The sequence below is a fragment of the Sciurus carolinensis genome, chromosome 1 (assembly GCF_902686445.1).
Source record: "Sciurus carolinensis chromosome 1, mSciCar1.2, whole genome shotgun sequence".
Taxonomy (NCBI): Eukaryota; Metazoa; Chordata; class Mammalia; order Rodentia; family Sciuridae; genus Sciurus; species Sciurus carolinensis.
The window spans coordinates 166,747,690-166,766,853 of record NC_062213.1 but is presented as its reverse complement, the minus strand read 5'-3'; the positions used below and the strand labels follow the sequence as shown (position 1 = coordinate 166,766,853).

The window sequence follows — 19,164 nt, the reverse complement described above, 5'->3', positions numbered from 1 at the left end:
GTTCTGCACTAGGCAAGTGGGGGACCTGCGTGCAGCCCCCCACCCTCGGCTTCCCCCTCAGGCCTACCGTGTCAAGGTGGGTGCGCTGGTGCTTGGCGCGGTCGCTGGAGTTGCTGAACGCCTTCTGACAGCCTGGGTGCTGGCACAGGTACGGCTTCTCGCCTGTGTGGCTCCTCAGGTGGATCTTGAGGTTCTCCAGGCGTGAGAAGGCTTTGCTGCAGCCTTCAAACTGCAGGAGAGGCTGGTGAGGGGTGCTCTCAGCCCTGGGGGTCCCCACCCTGCCCACGAGCAGCACCCATTCAAGTCCGTCTGACCTGGCGCCCTCAGGTCCCCACTGTCCCGCCAGGACTCCAGGAGCTCTGGTTTAGCCCTGCATGAGGTGCTTAGGACCCAGAAGAAGGGCATCCTGACCTAGCAATGTGCCACTGGGGCTCCAATCTGGGTGCAGAGGACCCTTCCCAATGCCACGCGCTTTGACTGTGCCACAGCCCTTAACAGGGACTCTGTGAGGACGAGGGTAGGCGCGTGTCTTAGCATGTAGAGGCCCAGGCCTCAACTTGAGGGCTCTGTGCCAGGCAGGCTTGGGCAGTGGCCTGGACAGCCCCCCTCTCCTGCCCGTGCTGCATTTCCCTGTCTCGAACTTGAGGCTGTGTGGCCACCATCAGGGATGATAGAAGGGCCCCAAGGAGTGTCAAGCAGCCTGTCCATCTGGAGCACAGCCCTGAGGCTGAGTCATGTAAGACTAACAAGCACGTGTGTACACTGAAGTGGCTTTGATTTATCATCTGGCCGTTTAGCTGTCCTGTGCCCACTACGTACCAGGCCCTGTGCTGGGCATGTAGTGGGCACAGCACAGTTGTGTCACGTTCCTGGATGGGGCTTGTGTATGGCGTGCAGAGGAGCCACATGGTGGAGGGTGAGGCAAGCAGCGTGGGGCCCGTGCGCCCAGCCCGTCCTCCTGCAGCCCTGGTGCCTGTCCCTGCAGCCTCGCTCACTCTGCCTTCTCTTCTCAGACATCTAACTGCCCTCTCTCCTCCACCCCACTCTCCTGCCTCTCTTAGTATCCACCCCACACTCTAGGATGCCAGAAGCAGGCCAGGCAACTCCAGTCTGTTCATGCAAGTCACTCTGCAAGGAAAGTCCTCTCCCACGGCCGTCCCCAAAAACCCCCTCAACCTTCGAAGTCTAGCTTGAATGCTGGCCAGTGTGGTCAGCAGACCCCAATCCTTTGGTGTGACGGGCTGCCCTCTCCCACCTCTCCCTGCTGCCTGGCCCTGTTCCAGCTGGGCTGATGCTCTGCCATGAAGGTGGATGGAATGGGAGCCAGCGGTGGCTAGCACCCGTTGCACCAAGGTGTGGGATGGTGCAGTATGAGGCACCAAAGTCCCCATCTCAGATACCTTGGTAAAGTGACTTGCCCAAGGTCCCAAGGCTGTGACAGGGCAAAGACAGGGCACAGGCCAAGTCTGATGCTAAAGTCCAGGTGGCTCTTTTATGCCTGCTGTCTTACCAGGAGCAGGTGGGCAGGAGGGGTGACCCCAGAGGAAGAAGGGGCCAGAGGCAGGCTCCCTCTGCCACGCCACTGGCTTCATGCTCCAGGTCCAGGGCTGAACTTCCAACTGTGAGGACTGATCCAGACCAGGACCTATGTAACCCCCGCCTGGGCTTCACCCCTGCCGTAGGTGGCCTGGGGTGAGGTGGGGCAGCTGTTCCGTGAGGGCTATGGCTCCCACAGGCCTGCTCTTCCACCAGCTTTCTCTGGGGCTTGTCTGCAGGGAGAGGAAGAGGCTGACAGGTTCCGGAGTCTGTGTCTGCATTTGGAAACCTTGACCTTCCTCTTCTCTCAACTGGGCACCCATTTTTTTTCTCTCACCAACTTTACAGGTATCTGAGCAAGTTTGGGGGTGGTGCCAGGAAAGGACTGGTGGGCAGAAGTCAGTCCCTGTGGTCTAGGTCTCCTTGGCCCTGGTGGGGTCAGCGCCCCCAACCCAGAGTAGTTCTGAATACCCAGTAACTTGGGGGATAAGACTGTTGGTTTAGGAAGGCTGGCCCTAGCCTGTGCTGGGGAACCAAGACGCCGAGAGAAACTCCAGCGGGCCAGAGCTCACACGGGAAATGCAAAAGTGGACAGGTTCAGACGTGAGTTCTAGGAAACTACCCTTGGCTGCTGGTGACAGGTGGGGATGGGAGAAGAGACAGAGAGCTGACAGCAATCATAGATGAAAGCCACCAGGGCCCAAGGCAGGGGAGAGGCAGCAGATGAAGCAGAGGCTAGGACAGAACCACCTGGACAGACATGAGGACAAATGGCCAGAAACAAGGAAACCTTGAAGGCCTGTCACAAATGTAGGCCTCACTCTGCTGCTGGCCCAGGGCAAGCCACTCACACTGGGTTTAGAAGGGCCTCCCCTTCCGGCTTCCAGAAGTTATCTTGTTCTGTGCATCAGAACCAGAAGGAAATCCTGAGTGGGAGTGATGGGCCACCAGCGGCCCCCTGCTCCCCTGCTCCGGCCTGGTGCCAAGTTCTTCCCAAAGTGAGGAGGAGGAGGCTGGGCCGGAGAGCGGAACTTCCTCCCGGCAGCCAGCACATCCCTTTGTTCACCCCTGACCTATGTGGGGAGGGGACCTGGACAGCAGAGGGCAATAACTCCTCTGAGCTGCGTGATTTTCCTGACTTTGGGCGAGTCCACCAGACTCTGGAGATCAGTATATCATCTTCTCCAGGGGTCCACACATCCCTATCTGGGCCGACCTTCATCTCTGCACACTCTTCCACCCCCAGCCTTTGTTCAGACTGTGCCCCTCCTGGGAGACCTTCCTTTCCAAGTCCCTGGCAATTTAATTCAAACATTTTTCAAAAACCCAGGATCCGCAGCTTGGTGTTTGTGTCTTCCAACATGGTCCCAGCTGTCTCTCCCATCCACAGATACCACAGGGTTGTGGCTGCCTCTGAGCCTGTCGGGAATCTCCATTCTGCAGACCTTTGCTCCAGCTGCTCCCTAGGCCTAGAAGCCTTTCCTTCCTTTACTTATTGAACAAGGTGTGCCCTGGTGCTTAAGCGTCCCTCCAAGGAGAAGCCTCCTACCTGCCCCCCATGCTGCCCCCATGACACCCCTGAGCTGGTGATAGAGGGATTCTCCACCCTGCCTCCTACTGAACCTCCAGGCTGAGCTCCTTGAGGGCAGGGCTGGATCTTGATCATGGGGCAAAGGGTGGGTCAGAAATGTGATCCCTTTGGGGTAAGAGCAGCAGCTGCCAGCACAGGGGTCCATGCCCCCAAGAGGACACCCCTCACCTGGTGTTTACCAAGGTGCCTCAATACATGTGCATACATGCTGATGCCCCAGATGCACCTGCGTGAGGTGGCCCAGCCTTGACAGCTGCCTCCCTCTGAAATTCAATCACCAGAGCTGAGCTGATGGGAGTGGCCCATCCCTCCAGGTGCACCCAGAGGTAGTGGAAGGTGGAGAAGGAGAGCTGCCTTATCAGGACATGTCTGGGAGGAGGCTGTTTCAGGGACCCGGGGAAAGCCCGTCAGGACAGCATCCAGGCTGCAGGCCTGAGGGCATGTGGGCTTTGCCTGTGGCTGCCTGCCAAGGTCCCTGTAGTCCATCCTATTCAACAACTGCACAGATGGGGACAGAGGCATGAAGAGAAGGATGGGAGTGACCACTGGGTCATCACCTGCTGTGTGTCCAGCTCTGCTGGGCCTGGTGCAGTCACAGACGTGACGTCTTCTCTCCACAGCCCTTTGGGCAAGTAAGACTGTTCCCACTGTCAGATGGGAGCTGGTCTCAGGGGCAGTGGCACAGTGGTCACAGAGGTGGACTCAGCTGCAGACTGGCCATGCTGCTGTCTTGGCTGATCCACTGAGTGATCCCAGGTGAGTCACTTCAACACTGTGGGCCTCGGTTTCCTCGTCTATACAAATGGGTGAGCTCTACCAACCGTGGAGAGTAGTAGTGGAGATTAAAGAATGCAGAGCAAGTGCTGACCTTGGCACCAAGATCCTGTCTCGTATCACTGAAGGTCACAGGGTGGCGGCCTGCTGGCCTTCTGTGGAGCTGTGCATACGTGTACGTGTGAGTCCTCCCGCTTCCCCCACGTCCTGGGTCTGCCACTCACGCCCCTTCCTGCTATCTGGGCTAACCTCATCACACCCTGGCTTCCAGGCCCTTGCCTCAGGATCACTGGGGGGGATCAGGCTCTGGCCTAGGCTGAGGACTGGGGTGCCTGGTGAGGCTGCCAGCTCTAGGTTACTCAGGAGGGGTCACGGGGAACTCAGAAACATGAGCCCTGGCTGTAGGATTCCAGACCAGGCCCTTTGACTACTGTGGGAGCCCTGAAAAGGGCTTTATGAGTCTCTTTCTAAACTGGGACACCAACCAGTCACCTCCTGCCAGGACCCTCCCAGGGATCCTCATGTCTTCTGATACCCCGTCAGCCCCCCTAGCCCGGAACGGCAGTGTCCAAGCTTGAAAAGCAGACAGCCCTATGACCTTGGCAAGTCATGCTCCTCTTTGGGCCTCAGTTTCTTTCTCCGTAGAATGGCTTGAGGAGGTCCTCCCCTGTGTGGGGGCTGGGAGAGTTGTCCCCACTGTTGTGTTGTGGGGGTACAGATGCTTCCAAAATATAGGTCTTGGAGCAGGAATAGAGCCAGCAGGCACATCCCTGGATTTGGTCTTGATTTCCCCCAAGGGGGTGAAGGATGGGCCCTAAGGCAGGACCCCTGGGCATCATGAGGAGTCCATGGGCTCTGTACCCTGGGGGCACCTGAAGGGGTGGGGCCTTCCTGACATCCCCCTCCTTCCCCAGTCCCTTTGGGCTTTGAGGCAGGTTTCTCCCTGGACTGAAAACTGTCTCCTCTGCCAATGTCCAGATGACCAGCCTGGCAGAGTAGGCCTGCACCCCTGTGGTGGGGGGCAGGGAGGGGCTTGCTCCTACTGTGCTGGGGCTCTGAGCCCGGGCCAAGCCACAGTCAGAACTGCCACCTCTCCTGAAGGAACGAACCTCGGATCTGCAACCCTCGGAGGGACAAGCCGCTGGCTCGGAAGGATTATTCATGGCCCTATTGCTGCTATGTGACTTCATCCATCCTTCTGCCCACTTGCTGTCTCACTCATCATCACGTGAGTGACGCCATCTTGCCTCCGGTGCTGCTCCTGTGCATGCTGCAGCTGGGACTTTGGGGCAACAAAACCCACAAAAGCCCCATAACTTCACTCAGCAGAATGTGCTCAGAGCCCTGGGAAGGGGCTGATCTGGTGTGTGGAAGGGGGACCAGGCAGGATTTGGAGCAGCAGGGTGCCAAGAAAACAGTTCCAGGTCAAGGGCAAAGATGAGCACAGGCAGGGAGACTGGCAGGGTGGTGTGTGTTCTGAAAACAGCTAATGATCTACTGAGCCAGAACGAAGGGAGCAGGGAAGGAAAGGAGAGTGGAAATGGGACCTTGGGGGCATGGGTGGAGATTCATTCTGGAAAAGGCAAATTCTGGGATTTTGGATCCCAAAAGACTTCACAGAACCCCCCTGGCAATCATGGATGTGGCCCAGCAAATGACAGGACATGAGGACACAAGGCTCTTCACCCCAGGGTACTCTAGGACCACTTCCGCTGGCTGACCTCTCGCTTCCACCTGGGTGCCTGAGCAGAAACCTGTTCCTTCTCCCTGTTCACCCCACCACCAGCCAGGTAGGCCCCCTTCTCCTCCTGTCCACTCACAGCCTGGATCCACACCCTAGTGCCACACACCTGGGGGCCTGCAGCCTCCTGACCCCCCACCCCCACTTACTCCCACTTGATGTCTGTTTCCCTATCAGAGCAGTGTGGTGCCAACCTGGCCCTAACTCATTTCACTCATCAGAGCCTGGATGTCTCCTCTGCAAAAAGGGGCACACCTGGGCACACAGGGGTGCTTGCCGTGAGCCTGTGTGCATGTGGCCAAGAGCCCTGATACCATCCATCTACAGAGTTCCATGGGTAGCTTTTGGTCAGGGTGAATTTGAACACACTGGCTCAGCTAACCAAACACACCCAGGTTTATCTAGGACAGAGGCGACTGCTATGTGGGAGGGGCTCAGAGTGGGGGCGGGGCGGAGGCGAGCCTAACTACTGAAACATGGAAGGATCGGTTCGGCTTCTGTTGTCCACCTTAAAATGCACACACTTTAAAATATCCTACGATGAAATGGGCGTAAATTCAGAATGATATTAGTGACTGAGTGACACCCTCTCAGACGCCCACCGCTGGCTGGGTGCAGTGCTTCATGGATCTGAGACAGCGTGCCCTGCCACTGAAGTGACTTTCCAGCCCCACTCCGCAGGTGAAGAGACCGTAGCTGGGAAAGGTGATGTCACCAACCCCTGTCACACAGCCAGTAAGTGACAGAGTTGGGCTCTGGCCTCAGGTCTGGCTGATGACTCTCTGTGTCCCTAACCATGCTGGTCACTGCTCCAGGGTCCCCTACATAAAGTATCCAAACCAGGCTATCACTCAGGAGCTATTTCTGTGATTTGAAACTAAGACCATCATGGGTTCTGATCCCAGGCAAAGCCAGGCACAGTCTGGTCACGGAGCTGGCGTGGGAAACACCCATGATGCCACCACACAGAAAGGAAGGCCCCGGCGCAGAGTGGAGAGAGCACCGCTGATCCACAGAGCAGGGCCTAGAGAGCCCTGTTCCCACATGTGGGGTGTGTTAGGAAAGAAGATTAAAATAATGGGGGAAAATACCCCGGGAACCGTGAAGCCCCAGACCATCTGGAGTTTTATAGTAATAGGCAGGGGAAAATCAGAACCTAATTGAAAAAAGTCCACTGTGATCCATTACCACTGCGTGCAGCTCACAGAGCGGAGGGCACAAGATGAAAGACAGGGGAGCCATCGTGGGAGCCAGGGAGGGACTGGCATCTCCCCCTCCAGGCCAAGCCCAAGCCCAAGGACCCTTTGAGTTCTGGCTGGGGACGGGGAGGGCTGAAGCCCAGGACCTGCTGGGCACTGGGTCAGTCATTGGAATCCACAGGGCTGGCTCACCAGCTCAGCAGGCTGCTGTCTCTGAGCCTTTCACTCACGTGTGACAAGACAACGGCCATGCTGGGAAGGCTTGCCTGGTGCCTGGCATACAGCTGGCCCTGTCCTCTCCTCTACTGTCTGGAGAAGGATGACGGGCAAGAGGTCTCACAGGCAGGGGTTTGTGCTGCAGCTCCACCAACCAGGCCATGAACCTGGGCAAATCACCCCATCTCCGTCCTCATTTCTCTCCTCCCTAAAATGGGGCCGCCACAAACAGTTGTTAAAAGTAAATAAAAGGACATGCCCAGAATAGGAACTGGCACACAGTTGGTGCCTGATGAATGCTGAGTCTCCTCCCTACGGCTGACATGGCCCAAAGAGAAGAGAAGGCCACTTTCTCATGCTCTAACAAGGAATCTGGACCCAGAGACTAAAGAAGAGGTTTGGGGGAACAGGGCATGAGGTGGGGCAGGGGAGGAAATGCCTCCAGTTTTGGCATTTGCCAGTGACTTGCTTCTAAACAAACACATTTCTGGTTTAAGGGTGAAATATATTGGGTTACAACAGTCTGGCAGGCCATTCAGGGATCAACTTCTTATTTTTGTACAAACTTTTAAGTTACTTTACAACAATGATTTAGATGGGAGAAATGTGTGGTGCCAGATCCTTCTCCAAGATGTCAAATAATTCTGCGTTTGGCTAGTTTCAAAGGCCAGGCAGCCAGCAACTGAGGTCTACTCCTCAGCCCCACACCCTGGGAGGGGACTCTGGCTGGCCCTGAGGTTACTGTCCCTATGATCCTGTTTGGGGCTTCCGTGAAGAGCCATTTGCTGTCCTGTGGAGGGAGGCCAGGGCAAGAAGGGAAGGGACAAACACAGAAGAGTTGGAAGGTGGGGCTGCAGAGCACTGGCCCTGGCTCTGTCCCCTGGAGAGTGAGGCCTGAGGGTCTGGCCTCGCTTTGGTAAGCAAGTGCCCTCTGCACAGATGAACAAGCATGCGACGTGAGCAGAGGGGGATCATGCCCCGACAGCAGCTCTCACCTCTGCTGCAAACCTGGGACTGGGCTGGGGTCTCTAAACGCCAGCTCCTTAGTCTCACTAGGGAGGGACAGCAACTCCTGTTATCAGAGGTGGACTGAGGCCCAGTTGAGTGAGAGTCCCAGAGCTCACCAAGGATAGAGCCTATGCTCGCCCAAAGGCTGGGTGGACGCTGTGCCCTCGGCACACCTACAACCCAGGCAGCTGTCCTGCGAGGTCGATGTGGAAACCTCTTGCCTGTTCAGCTCCCTGGGCTGCTGTAACCACCTAGAAAGGCTGGTAGGCCAAGGGAGGGGTGGGGCAACAGCCAGGCCAGGGAAAATGGAAGAGGCGTGGTCTCCCTCCCAGGCCGGGCAGGGGCCACCTTTCCTTGTAAAGAAGTTTCCAAGGCTAGTGTGGTGGGATTGAAGACCCCTGACCCTTCCTCATAGAAGCACCCTGATGGCTCTGGGCTGTGCCCTTTTCTGGGAGAAAGGCAGAAGGTAAGAAACAGGTTCCTCTTGCCAGCAATTAATGGGAGTCCTAGAAAGGAGGCAGCCAGTGAGTGTCCAGAAGGCCAGGATGACCTTCCAGGGGTACATGCAGTCCCCCAAAATAGGGGTGTAGGGGCAGAGTCTGCTTCTGCTGGGGCCTGAGAGGACATGTGGCACGTCTAGGTGCTCCCAGTGCTAAGCAGTGGCTAGACATCCTTGGAGATGTGGTGGTTGGCCTGGCTACGGGCCAGGCCAGCAGAGAGCAGATGACACAGAATGGCTGATGCATACACACACCCAGCCACCAGCCACAGATCCAGAAATGCAGACCCATACACACACGCTGACATTAGCACCTCTCCTCCCAACCAAGCCACATGCCAAAGACGCAGAGCCTCAGGCCACCAACACATGCACCCAGATTCACACACACGCGCACATGCCGAGACCCACAGGCTCACCCCCACATATACACCATGCACACCCCACAACTCATGTCCCAGAGACAGATGAGCAGCACACATGCTTGCACATACACCCAAAGACACGGAGCTCCAGACCCCACCACACGCACAAGCACACTGACTCCCAGACCAGACACAGTTCCGTGCCGTGCACGGCACAGCACGTGGAGAAAGCCACCCACGCCTAGAACGTGGACAGCCTCCGGTGGTGTGTGCGCGCCCAGGGAGAAATGACCTGGTACCCAAAGACGACACACAGAAAAGACTTCCAAGAGGTCCTCACACCAACGACCTGACACCCGCCAACACAACAGACCCCTGGATATCACGCTCCCACACACCTGAGGCTCCAAACAGCCTCCACCCAGGAGGTGGCACGGAGGCTGCAGGGGGAGAGGCGGGGCCCACGGAGCCTCCTGACCTCCCCCCATGGTGGCTAGACTGGACTGGCTTCAGGAAGAGCATACGTGGCATGAGAGAACCCCAAGACAAGGAAGGTCTCAGGCACCCTGTGACCCGCTGACCTCTCCAGCCCAGACCATCCACACCTTCCTGCCTCCAGGACTCTGCCCACAGTGTCCCCTACCCACAAGTCCCTTTGACGTGCTGTCCAGGCCTCCTGCTCCTTCAAGGGTTGCCTCAAACCCTGGCCCCTGCTGAGGCCTTCCCTGAGTCTCCTTCCCGCCATTCCCCCGGCTGGTGCTACGGCCAGCACTGTCCATCTCTCCCTGGCCACCCTGCAAGGCTGCACACGTTCACTTGGTGCCCTAGAGTTGGTCCCCGAGGGGTGGGCAGAGGTGGAGCAGCCTCACTGCAGTCCCCGAAACCCACATGGCACTGTCACGGGGAACCTCGAGCAGGGGCTTGTGTTCCCATTGCTGGGACGACAGCATTTTAGGCAGTACAATGACAATGTCCGAGGGCGAGGCCAATGAGTGCTGTGGCAGGAGGTAGAAGAGGGACCCTGGGCACAGACAGCCACCCAGGCAGGGCAGGGCGTCTGGCTCAGGCCCCATTCTTCTTCTTCTAGCCCATGAGCCCCAGTGCTTTCCCTGCAAGATGGGGCAAATCTCCCAGGCTCAGGCACATTGTGGACATCGGTTGTGGCCTTGCTCCTGGCACAGGACAGGTGTTCAGGAAATGTCAGTACCCTTTCGGGCTCTTCTCCCAAGTCCCAAGAAGAAACAGCAGGAAGCAGTGGTTAGAGCATCAGGGACTGAAGACCTGGATGCAATCCTGGCTCTGTCACACCTTGCTGTGTGACCTCACCCAGTTACCTGCCTCTGCGGGGCTTTACCAGAGTTGCCTGCCCACCAGGGCCTGCCTGGCCAGGGCAGGCAGTGGGTGGAGGGAACGCACATGGCGACGGCACCCATGCCCAGTTCTGCATGATACACACGCAGCTGCCTGGGGAGGAAAGAGACCAGAGCCCACCCGCGGCTTGAGAGCCACGAGGAATCCGAGGAACAGCCCGCAGTTTCTTGTCTGAGATTCTGGGTGCAGAAAGCAACCTGCCCAGGTACACGTGAGGCTCAGATCCCACCGGCATGTCCCAAGAGGCCCTGGACCCCACTTGTTGGGAAGCAGCTGGGGCCAGGGGAAGACGGCAGGGTCAGCATTCAGATCCATGCTGGTGGGGGCAGAAGCCAGGGCTGGAAAGGCTCAATGGTGTGTGTAGTTTCTGGGGAGCAACAGGGACCTTGGGGTGTCATTGGCAAGGGAGTCACAGAGACGACTGCTCAGTGGCAAGACAAGCACACTATCAGGAGAGGTGGTGAGCCACCTGTTCTGATGCCCAGGATCAGAGCCAGTGTGTGTGTTCATCAGGGCTGTCTGGAGAGTGTAACGTCACTCCTTCCTAAGATTACTTTCAGGGGACAGTCAACAGTTCTAAATGGGCTTAGATCAGCCACCTAGAGCTCAGAGGTATGAACAGGACAGGTGACCTGCCTCAGCACTGCTCCCACTCCCCACTACACACAGCCATCTACCATAGGTCAACTGCCCCAAGAAGGGCTAGTCCTGTGCCAGCAACTTAGGGCCACATCCCACATGTGGCCCCACATTCCACCCACTGAACCAGCACCACCTGGACTCAGGGAGGGTGCTCAGTAAAGGTGGATGAAGGAACAGGAATCGGCGCTGAATGCTCATTCCAGCAGTGAAAAAAATGGGCGTTACACCTAGGGACCAGTTACATGCACAAATCCAGACACAAGAAAGCCAAGTGTGGAGGAAATGAGAGGCTAGGAAGCCTCCTGGTGGCCCAGGGCCTCAGTCTGTGGAGCACCTCTCTTCCCTGGCCCCACCAGCATCACAGCAACCTATGACTGGGCAGGACGGGGCCTGTGATGTTAAGACAGGAAGACGGAGGCCTGGGTCACACACCCTGGCAAAGTCCCTTTCCCTGCTGGGCCTCAGTTCTCATCTGTCAAATGGGTTTGTGCAGAATAGCTTGGTTCCTGTACTCAAGTGTCTGAAGGAGGAGATGACTTAGCAGAAAGCAGAGAAGAGAGGAGCCAGTTCTCAGATGTTGGGTTTCAAAATCTTAGGCCTTGGGGCCAAATGGAAAGAACTCCGGAGACAGATGAGTCACATATGAAGTTAGTATTTCAAACAATGTTTTGGCCATAAATCCGAGTGCGCCCAGCACAGGGCCTGGCACAGAGTGGGTCTTTGTGAATATCTGTTAATGAATGAAAGAACCCGGCAGCACGTACCTGAGTCTTGAGGGAAGTGTGGAGCAGGGTGGGAGGTGGCTGCCTGTCCAACAGTGGGCCCCCAAACTAGTGGTGGCCCCCAGAGAGACCTCAGGGTGAGAGAGAGCAGAGTTCCCTGTGCCCTCAGTCCCAAAATTATGCTCCAGCTGGAATTAGGGATGCTGAACAGGAAGTCAGACGTGTGGGGTGGCGAGGGTCTCTAAAGGTTCTGAACTCTGCCTTTTCACCCCTGGGGCCAAGCCCGGTGGGTGCTAACAGCACCCCACCCATGTTTGTGGGAGTTGCGCCTGGGCTCTTCCCAGCCAGGGCCCAGGCCACCTGGGGCTCCCCTGCAGGCAGGCTCTGGATTTCTCACCAAGGTCGTCCCCCAGAGCCATGGGGGAAACAGTGAGCCCGAACAGGCCCCAAGGCAGACTATTGGGTGGACAGGAGACAGATGGTCAGAGAGAGGACGGGACGGCTCAGCAGGTGTCAGTGCAAGAAGTGACTCTGAGGACTTCTGGGTTCTGCATAAGCCCCCCATATCCCAGAACTTAGATGCAACCGAGAGAAAAAGATGGACATTCTCTGTGAACGTGGGGCTCACCAAAGGGAATCTGTGACAAATTCAAAGTGGTTTTTTTCTCTCATACTCCAGTTACAGGATTCAGGTTAGGTTCTGGTTGAAGTCAAAAAGATGCCGCTGAGGGTTCCCCTCAAGGGACACAGACAAAGGAGGAGGGGTCAGCTGGCATTGACAGGCACATCAGGTGGTGCTGGCTTTCTTCAGGGTCCTCAGGATGGAGGGGACCACAGGAACCCCTTTCCTAGATGAGGAAACAGGCTTTTAGAGAGAGCAGGCTCAGGGCACCCGGGGAAGTGTGGCACCAGGCTGCCCGACCCCAAAGCCCTTGCCCGCCTCACATGCTGACAGCAAAAGAAGAGCGGGCCGCAGACTCAGCAAACGCCGGCTCACAGGAAGGAGACTGAAAAAAAATAACTGGATGTTTTCTTGTCACTGGGAAATAATATCAGCAGTAACCACCACAGTGGGGCATTGGTTTCTCTCAAATCCTACACCTCCAGCCGTTCAGCCCAACACAGGCTGGAGAGCTCTGGGAGGTCTGGGGGAGGCGCCCCGCCCCTCACCTGCACTGGGACATCCCAAGGCACTGCAGGGGAGATGGTGCTTTGCCGTCCAGGCAGGTCGCCTGACTCCCTCAGGAGCTCTCTCTGCTGAGACCCCAGGGTAGCAAGAGGAGCTTTCCCGGGAGCCGGGCCCGGCCCAGATGCCTGGCTCAGCAGACCGTGCTACCCGGCTCAGAAAGCTGCCTGGAACCCATTAGCATTATGTCAGGAATAATGTAAAATTAAAACATTTAGCTTTGGCTTGGAAAATTAAGGAAGACAAAAAGAAGGATGCCATTGTGCTGAGCCGCTCAGCTATGACTCGGGCACAAATAATTTACAGAAAATAAATTGCTGCTTGGCACTTGGGCCATCAGGGCCTGGGGCTGCAGACTGAGAGGGGCTCTGTAGTTCCACCTAGGGTGCAAGTTGGGAGCCTTGGTGTCACCTGGGACCCAGGGCTGAGGTGGGGCCTTGCAGTTGCTCACTTGCCAGGGCAGTGCCAAGTATATGCCCCTCCTGCCCCTCTTCTCACTGGCCTCCCTGTCTCCATTTTGGCCACTGTCCCTCAAATCCAATATCTACCCTATTGCTAGAGACTCCAAAATCACAAGCCTGCCCTTGTCATTGCTCAAAACCTATCAATGGCTCCCTACTGCCTTCAGGATACAACCCATGCCCCTCGGCCTGGCATTTCCACCTCTCACCATCTGGCCTCCATGGGGTTTCCAGCTGGGGTTGGCTCCCTGAGCTCCCCAGGCCCTCCTCAGACTTTACACTGAATACCTGGGCTAACTGGAACTTCCTATCTCTGCTTTTGCATATGCAATTCCCTCGGCCTGGAATTCCTTCGGGGTTTGGGCTCAGCTCCAGTGGGGGCTCCTCTGCAGCGATTCTGGTCCTCTGGGTCCCAAAATGAACTCCTCTCTGGGTCCAGGGGTTTCCAAGACTCACCCTGTGTTAGGACTGGCTGGACTTCCACAGCCCTTGTGTTACATGTGGGGACAGCCCAGAGCAGGCAAGACCTCTGGTCCCCCAGCTTTGGCAGAGTGCAACCCCTACAGTCCTCAGGGCAGGCTCTTCATGCTCCCACGTGCTCATTCTGGAGGACAGGGTGCCCTTAAGTCACCTGGGTCTGGATTCAGATCCTGACCACCTCCCAAGTCTGTAACTGGTGCCAATCACCCCACATCTCTGGGCCCCAGGTGCCCGGTATCATGAAGGTCTTAAGAATGGCGCGGGAGGGCGGCACAGCCCAGCACCAGCCTGTCACCCCCTGTGCAGATGGAGACAGTGAGGTCCAAGCCTACTGGGGACAGATAGTGACAGGATAGGGACACAGGCTCCTGGCTCCTAGGGAAGGCAGTCCTGACTGAGTCTAGAAGCCCTGCTTGTCCAGTGGCCACAGAAGATTAACATTCACTCAAGCATTCACTAGCCATTCATTCTCTCACAAACTGCACGCGGCTAGACATCCAAGCTACATCGCTAGAGCAAAAGACCGTCACCAAACTTCAGGCAGAGTACGAGTCCTTTTTAGTTAAGAGTGTAGTTTTGACCGATTCCTTTTTAGTTAAGGGTGTAGTTTTCACAGCCTGGAAAAAATGCCCTAAAGTGTTAAACCGTGGTTGCTTTTGAGTGAGGTGGTCAGGGAACCTCTCCTGCTTCCTCTAACTTCGCTCTCTTCACTGATGCCTACTGCTTTATATTCCACGCTATGCAGTTTTGTTGAAGTTTTATAACAATGGACAGTGTCATACTTTAAAAGACAGGTACAGGTTGCGATTCTAAACTTCTTTTTTAGTTCTGCATGTGAACTCGGGTGAGTTGCTTTGGGCAACAGGACCCTGGACACACCTGTCCTACGTGACATGGACAAAGGATCTCCTTCTGAACACCCGTCATGCACATACATATGGAGATAGCACAATGAATTCTGGAGGGGATCAAAGCCCATAATGGTGACAGCTGTGTGGCTGCACCAGGGAACCGAGGTCCACCCACTGGATGTGCGGGTCATGGATGCCTCCTGATGGGGGTGATGTCACCAAGCTCCTGTTTCACACATGGTAACCAGCGACGACTGAGGCATCTCAGGGAGATAGAGGCAGGTTTAATTAAATAGTGGTGACAGTGGGGAGGGCAAGGGCTACATTTCACTTCTCAGCAGCAACCAGGAGCCCTGAGCCTCCTAGTCTGGGTGTGAGCTTGGGGTCAGGAAGTCTGGGTTCACGTCTTTTCAGCTTTCGGCATGTTTGTTGTCATTTTTGGTCCTGGGGCTGTCTTGGGCAGCTTTATTTAAGGACCAAAGGAGAGTGAGTGAAGCCCACCACCTCTGGGCATGGGACAGGGTCCCGCAGCAACACCAACACACCCAGGAGAGGCAGTACATCCGTGCAACCTGGAATGCTGTGCCTCTTCTCCATGTCCCTGACCTGGCCCTTCTCCTGTCCCTCCACCTGGCAAAGCCCTGCTCATCCTTCAGCTCCAGCTCATATGCCTCCTCTTCCAGGGAGTCTCCCTTGATTCCCCTGGGCACCCCAGATGGGTTCTTCCCTCTGTCTCAGCCTTTGGACTTGGCTCTGTGACTGTCAGGCTCTGTCCCTGTCTTACACAGCTGGGGGGCAGGGGAGTCAGTCACAGCACTGGTCCCAACTGGCCCCTCATTCCAGGGCCCAGCAAAGGAGTGGACACACAGCGGATGCTCAGGGCAGGTCTGCTGAGCACAACTGTCTGCTCCATGAGGGCCAGCTGCCCTAGCCCCGTCTCACCCCTGGCTAGGGAGAAATCTCTTTATTTTTAAAATCACAGAAGTCAAGAGTGCAAAAGGAAGCTTGAAGTCTGCCCATTTTACAGATGAGGAATGGAGGTGGGGAAGAAGACACTGGCTCAAGGTTGCCTGTTAAGTGACCTGAGATGGAAAGCCAGGTCTCCAGACTCCCAGACCTGCGATACCTTTGGCCCCAGGGTCACTCTCCTCCTACCCAGAGAAAGGGCAATGGCCAACAGCTCCTGGCTCAACATGGCCATAGGAGAAGCAGCAGTGGATCCTCAGTGGAGACCCCTCCATCCCTCCCCATCAGCACAGAACTAGCCCTGCTCCCGGTCCAGCGTCTACTCCACCTCCACCGCCGGCTCCTGCCTCGGGCGTATGGGACATATTACTTATCTCTGTGAGGTCCCAGTTCTCAGGCGCTGAGGCAAAACTCCCCTCGACACCCCCAGCACTCCAGAACTCCACCAACAGCCAAAGCTCTCCCAGGGGCCCCGCTGGCCCATGCAGACCTGGAACCTTGAGCCCCTGCGTGACATAGTGGGTTTTCATCATCTTTGGAATAACCACTTTCTAGAACACAAACTTGCTGAAACAGGCTCAGACTGCACCTGACATATTCAATTCCTCTGCCTCTCCCTTTGTGCTGAGCCAAGCCTGGCTATCAGGGATCACCAAAGCAGAGTGGCAGTTATCTCTCATTAAAAATCTGGTTCATAAAGTCCATTTCTACTTTAACCAGGAGCAGCCACGAGCCCAACAAGCCTCCCTGTGAGTGGGCAGCGTGAGGACTTCTGCTTTCTTGTCTATACCTGACTGTGCTTCCCATGGTTGCTGCAAAAGCATAAAACTTTCACAAATATGTATTTTTCACAACTCAGAGCACTGCCTCCTCCTGCATCTCTCTGCTGCCTCCCTCGGCACATCCCACGCACAGGGCTGGCACCTGTGGGCCATAATCCGGGTCTCCTCTCACTTTGCCATCTTGACAACTCCACAAACAACCCTTGCTCAAGGTCTCCCCAGGAGTCCCTGCAGACTGGGGCCTGAATTCAAGTTGGGTTGGCTCCAGGGCCTTTCTTCTTTCCTCCAGTTCCATCCCCTCTTTGGGCCTCAGTCTTCCCATCTGCATAATGAAGGGGAGGGAACCAAAGTCAATCTCACAGGTCCCTTTTGGATCTGGCATGACATTCCAAGTGTGTGCTCAAGGCACCTGAAGGTGGGGTGGGGGCTGTTCTGAGGGTCCCATCACACCAACATAGGACTCTGACCTGTCCAACACCAGACCTGGTCTGTGACATCTCTGTGGGGAGAGCTGGGGTCTGCATGCAGCACTCAGTGAGAGTCATCTGCTAGGCCTTCAGCGGGTCTTCACTGGCACTCTCACATTCCTCTTGGCGGCTCTCAGACAGGAGACGTAGGAGGGGACACATGGTGTATGGACGCCTGCCGTGGCTCAGGCCATGTTATCCCAACTCAGGCTTCACCACGGGGCAAACCTATCTTTTGCTATGACCAGAACCCTGGGCCTGGCTCTGGGGACAGGTCATACAGGCGCTCAGAAGTGGCTACAGTGCTCTGGCACAGTAAGAGTTACAGACAGCCCCTGCCCTGGGAAGGTGACCAGGAGGAAGGTCAAGGTTGGGACCCGATTCTCTGGCTGATTGTTATGCTGTGTGTCTGTCTCCCTGTGATTGTCCATGAGCCTTTAGCAAGAAACTATTTTGTTTGTTTTGTTGTGAACAGTTCTGTGGAGATGTAATTCACACATAAAATCCAGCCATTTAAAATACAATTCAGTGGTTTTGAGTATGTTCACAGCCTTGTGTAACCATTACCACAATGAATTTTAGAACATTTCCATCCAAAAGAAACCCCGTATCCAAAAACAGACAGTCACTTTCTATTCCTCCCTCTAATTTCCGGAAACCACTAATATCCTTTCTTTCCTATTGATTTGCCTATTCTCAGCACTTCATGTAAATTGAATCATACAACATGTGGTCTTTTGGCTTCTCTCAGCGCCCCAGTTCAAGGATCATCCACGGTAGCATGGACCAGTTCTTTTTTGGCTAAATAATATTCCACTGGGTAGAGACAGCACTTTCTATCCATCTATTCATCCATCCACCCAAGGACCTTTAGGTTGTTTCTCTTTGTCTGGTTATTATGAGTAATTCTGCTGTGAACAGTCATGGACAGTCACATACAAGTTTTTGGGTGGACATTTATTCTCTAGGCATACACCTAGAAGCAGAACTCATAGATCCACATGGATGCTAAGTCTATGTTTAATTGTTTGAGGAATGCCAGGCATTTCCCAAAGCTATTGCACTGTATCACATCCCCCTGTCAGGGTATGAGGCTTCCAGTTTTGTCACCTCCTCCCCAACACGTGTTATCGATCATCCTTTTGATGACACTGATCCTAGTGGTGCTAATAAGCGGTAGCTCGCTCTAGTTTGACTTGCATTTTCCTGATGGCCAACGATGGTGATTATCTCTTCCTGTGCTTTTGGTCATCTGAAGATCTTAGAAAAATGTCTATTCAAGTCCTTTGACCATTTTTAAATTAGGCTACTTATTTATTACTGAGTTGTAAGAGTTTTTAATACAGTCTGGGTACAAGTCCTTTAGCAGATGATTGCAAAAGTCAAGTTACTTTTGAGCTTAAACAACAGGTAACGCTTATGGTGTACTTACCACGTGCAGGGCCCCAGGTCGAGCCTTTTTGTGTCTTAACTGTTTCAATCCCCGCAGCAACTCCGCAACAGAGGCACTGCTGTTATCGTCATTCCTGCCTCAGGACGAGCAGGATCACCCTGCAGTGCCCTGCAGGGTGCTCCCCCAGGAAGTGGCAGCTTGGGGCATTAGGGAAGATCCGGCCCACCCTGGAACCAAGGGGCCAATTGGGGAACAGTGCCACCTGGGGATGGCCTGGGGCGCAGCAGCTAGAGACCCCTTAAAGGGGCCGTGACTCTCCTGACAGGACTCAGAGTCACCAGGTTGAGCCCACATGATGAGGTTTCCTCTTTCCTTTGCCAACCTTGAGGGATCTGGATTCGATTTTATTCAGGAAGGAGTTCATTTCCTTACAGGCGTGCCTGCTCCAGTTGGGTGGAAAAGGAATATTCTCCCACATTCTGGCTCAGGAACCACCCACTGCAAATCATAGGCGAAGATGTTTCAGGATGATGAAGTCAGCGCCACAGGGGCTCAGCCGTTAACACATTAGCAAGTGAGCGTCCCTGGCCTGCCTCAGCAGCAGGCCCGGCTGGAAGTGGGCGCCACAGAGGCCCAGGGGAGTCCTGCCCTGGGGTCGGGGGTCAGATGTGACTCTGTATGGAGGAATGTGGACTCACAGAGCCAGGTTCAAACTGCCCTCTGACTTCTCAGTTCTGGGCACCTGCCAAGGCTCAGGCTAGAGGTCAGACCAGTTTTATGCAAGAAGATAGCTAATGAAATATTTTCGGGTTAGGAAATATAAATAGCGGAATACCAGTTCAACAGTGGGAAAGCCAAGTAAATTGTTCCACAATCCACATGATGGACTACAATACTGCTGTGAAAAATGACGA

General features: G+C 55.3%; 1 protein-coding gene across 3 annotated transcripts in view; it reads right to left on the bottom strand.

Annotated features, from left to right (window-relative positions):
• The window catches only part of Glis1 (GLIS family zinc finger 1), a 200,072-nt gene that overhangs the window by 20,028 nt on the left and 160,880 nt on the right, over window positions 1-19,164 (bottom strand). For all 3 annotated transcript variants that reach the window (XM_047563339.1, XM_047563330.1, XM_047563347.1), the window contains exon 5: window positions 68-229. In XM_047563339.1, coding sequence (XP_047419295.1) covers window positions 68-229 — 162 coding nt within the window. The remainder of the gene's footprint in view (window positions 1-67; window positions 230-19,164) is intronic.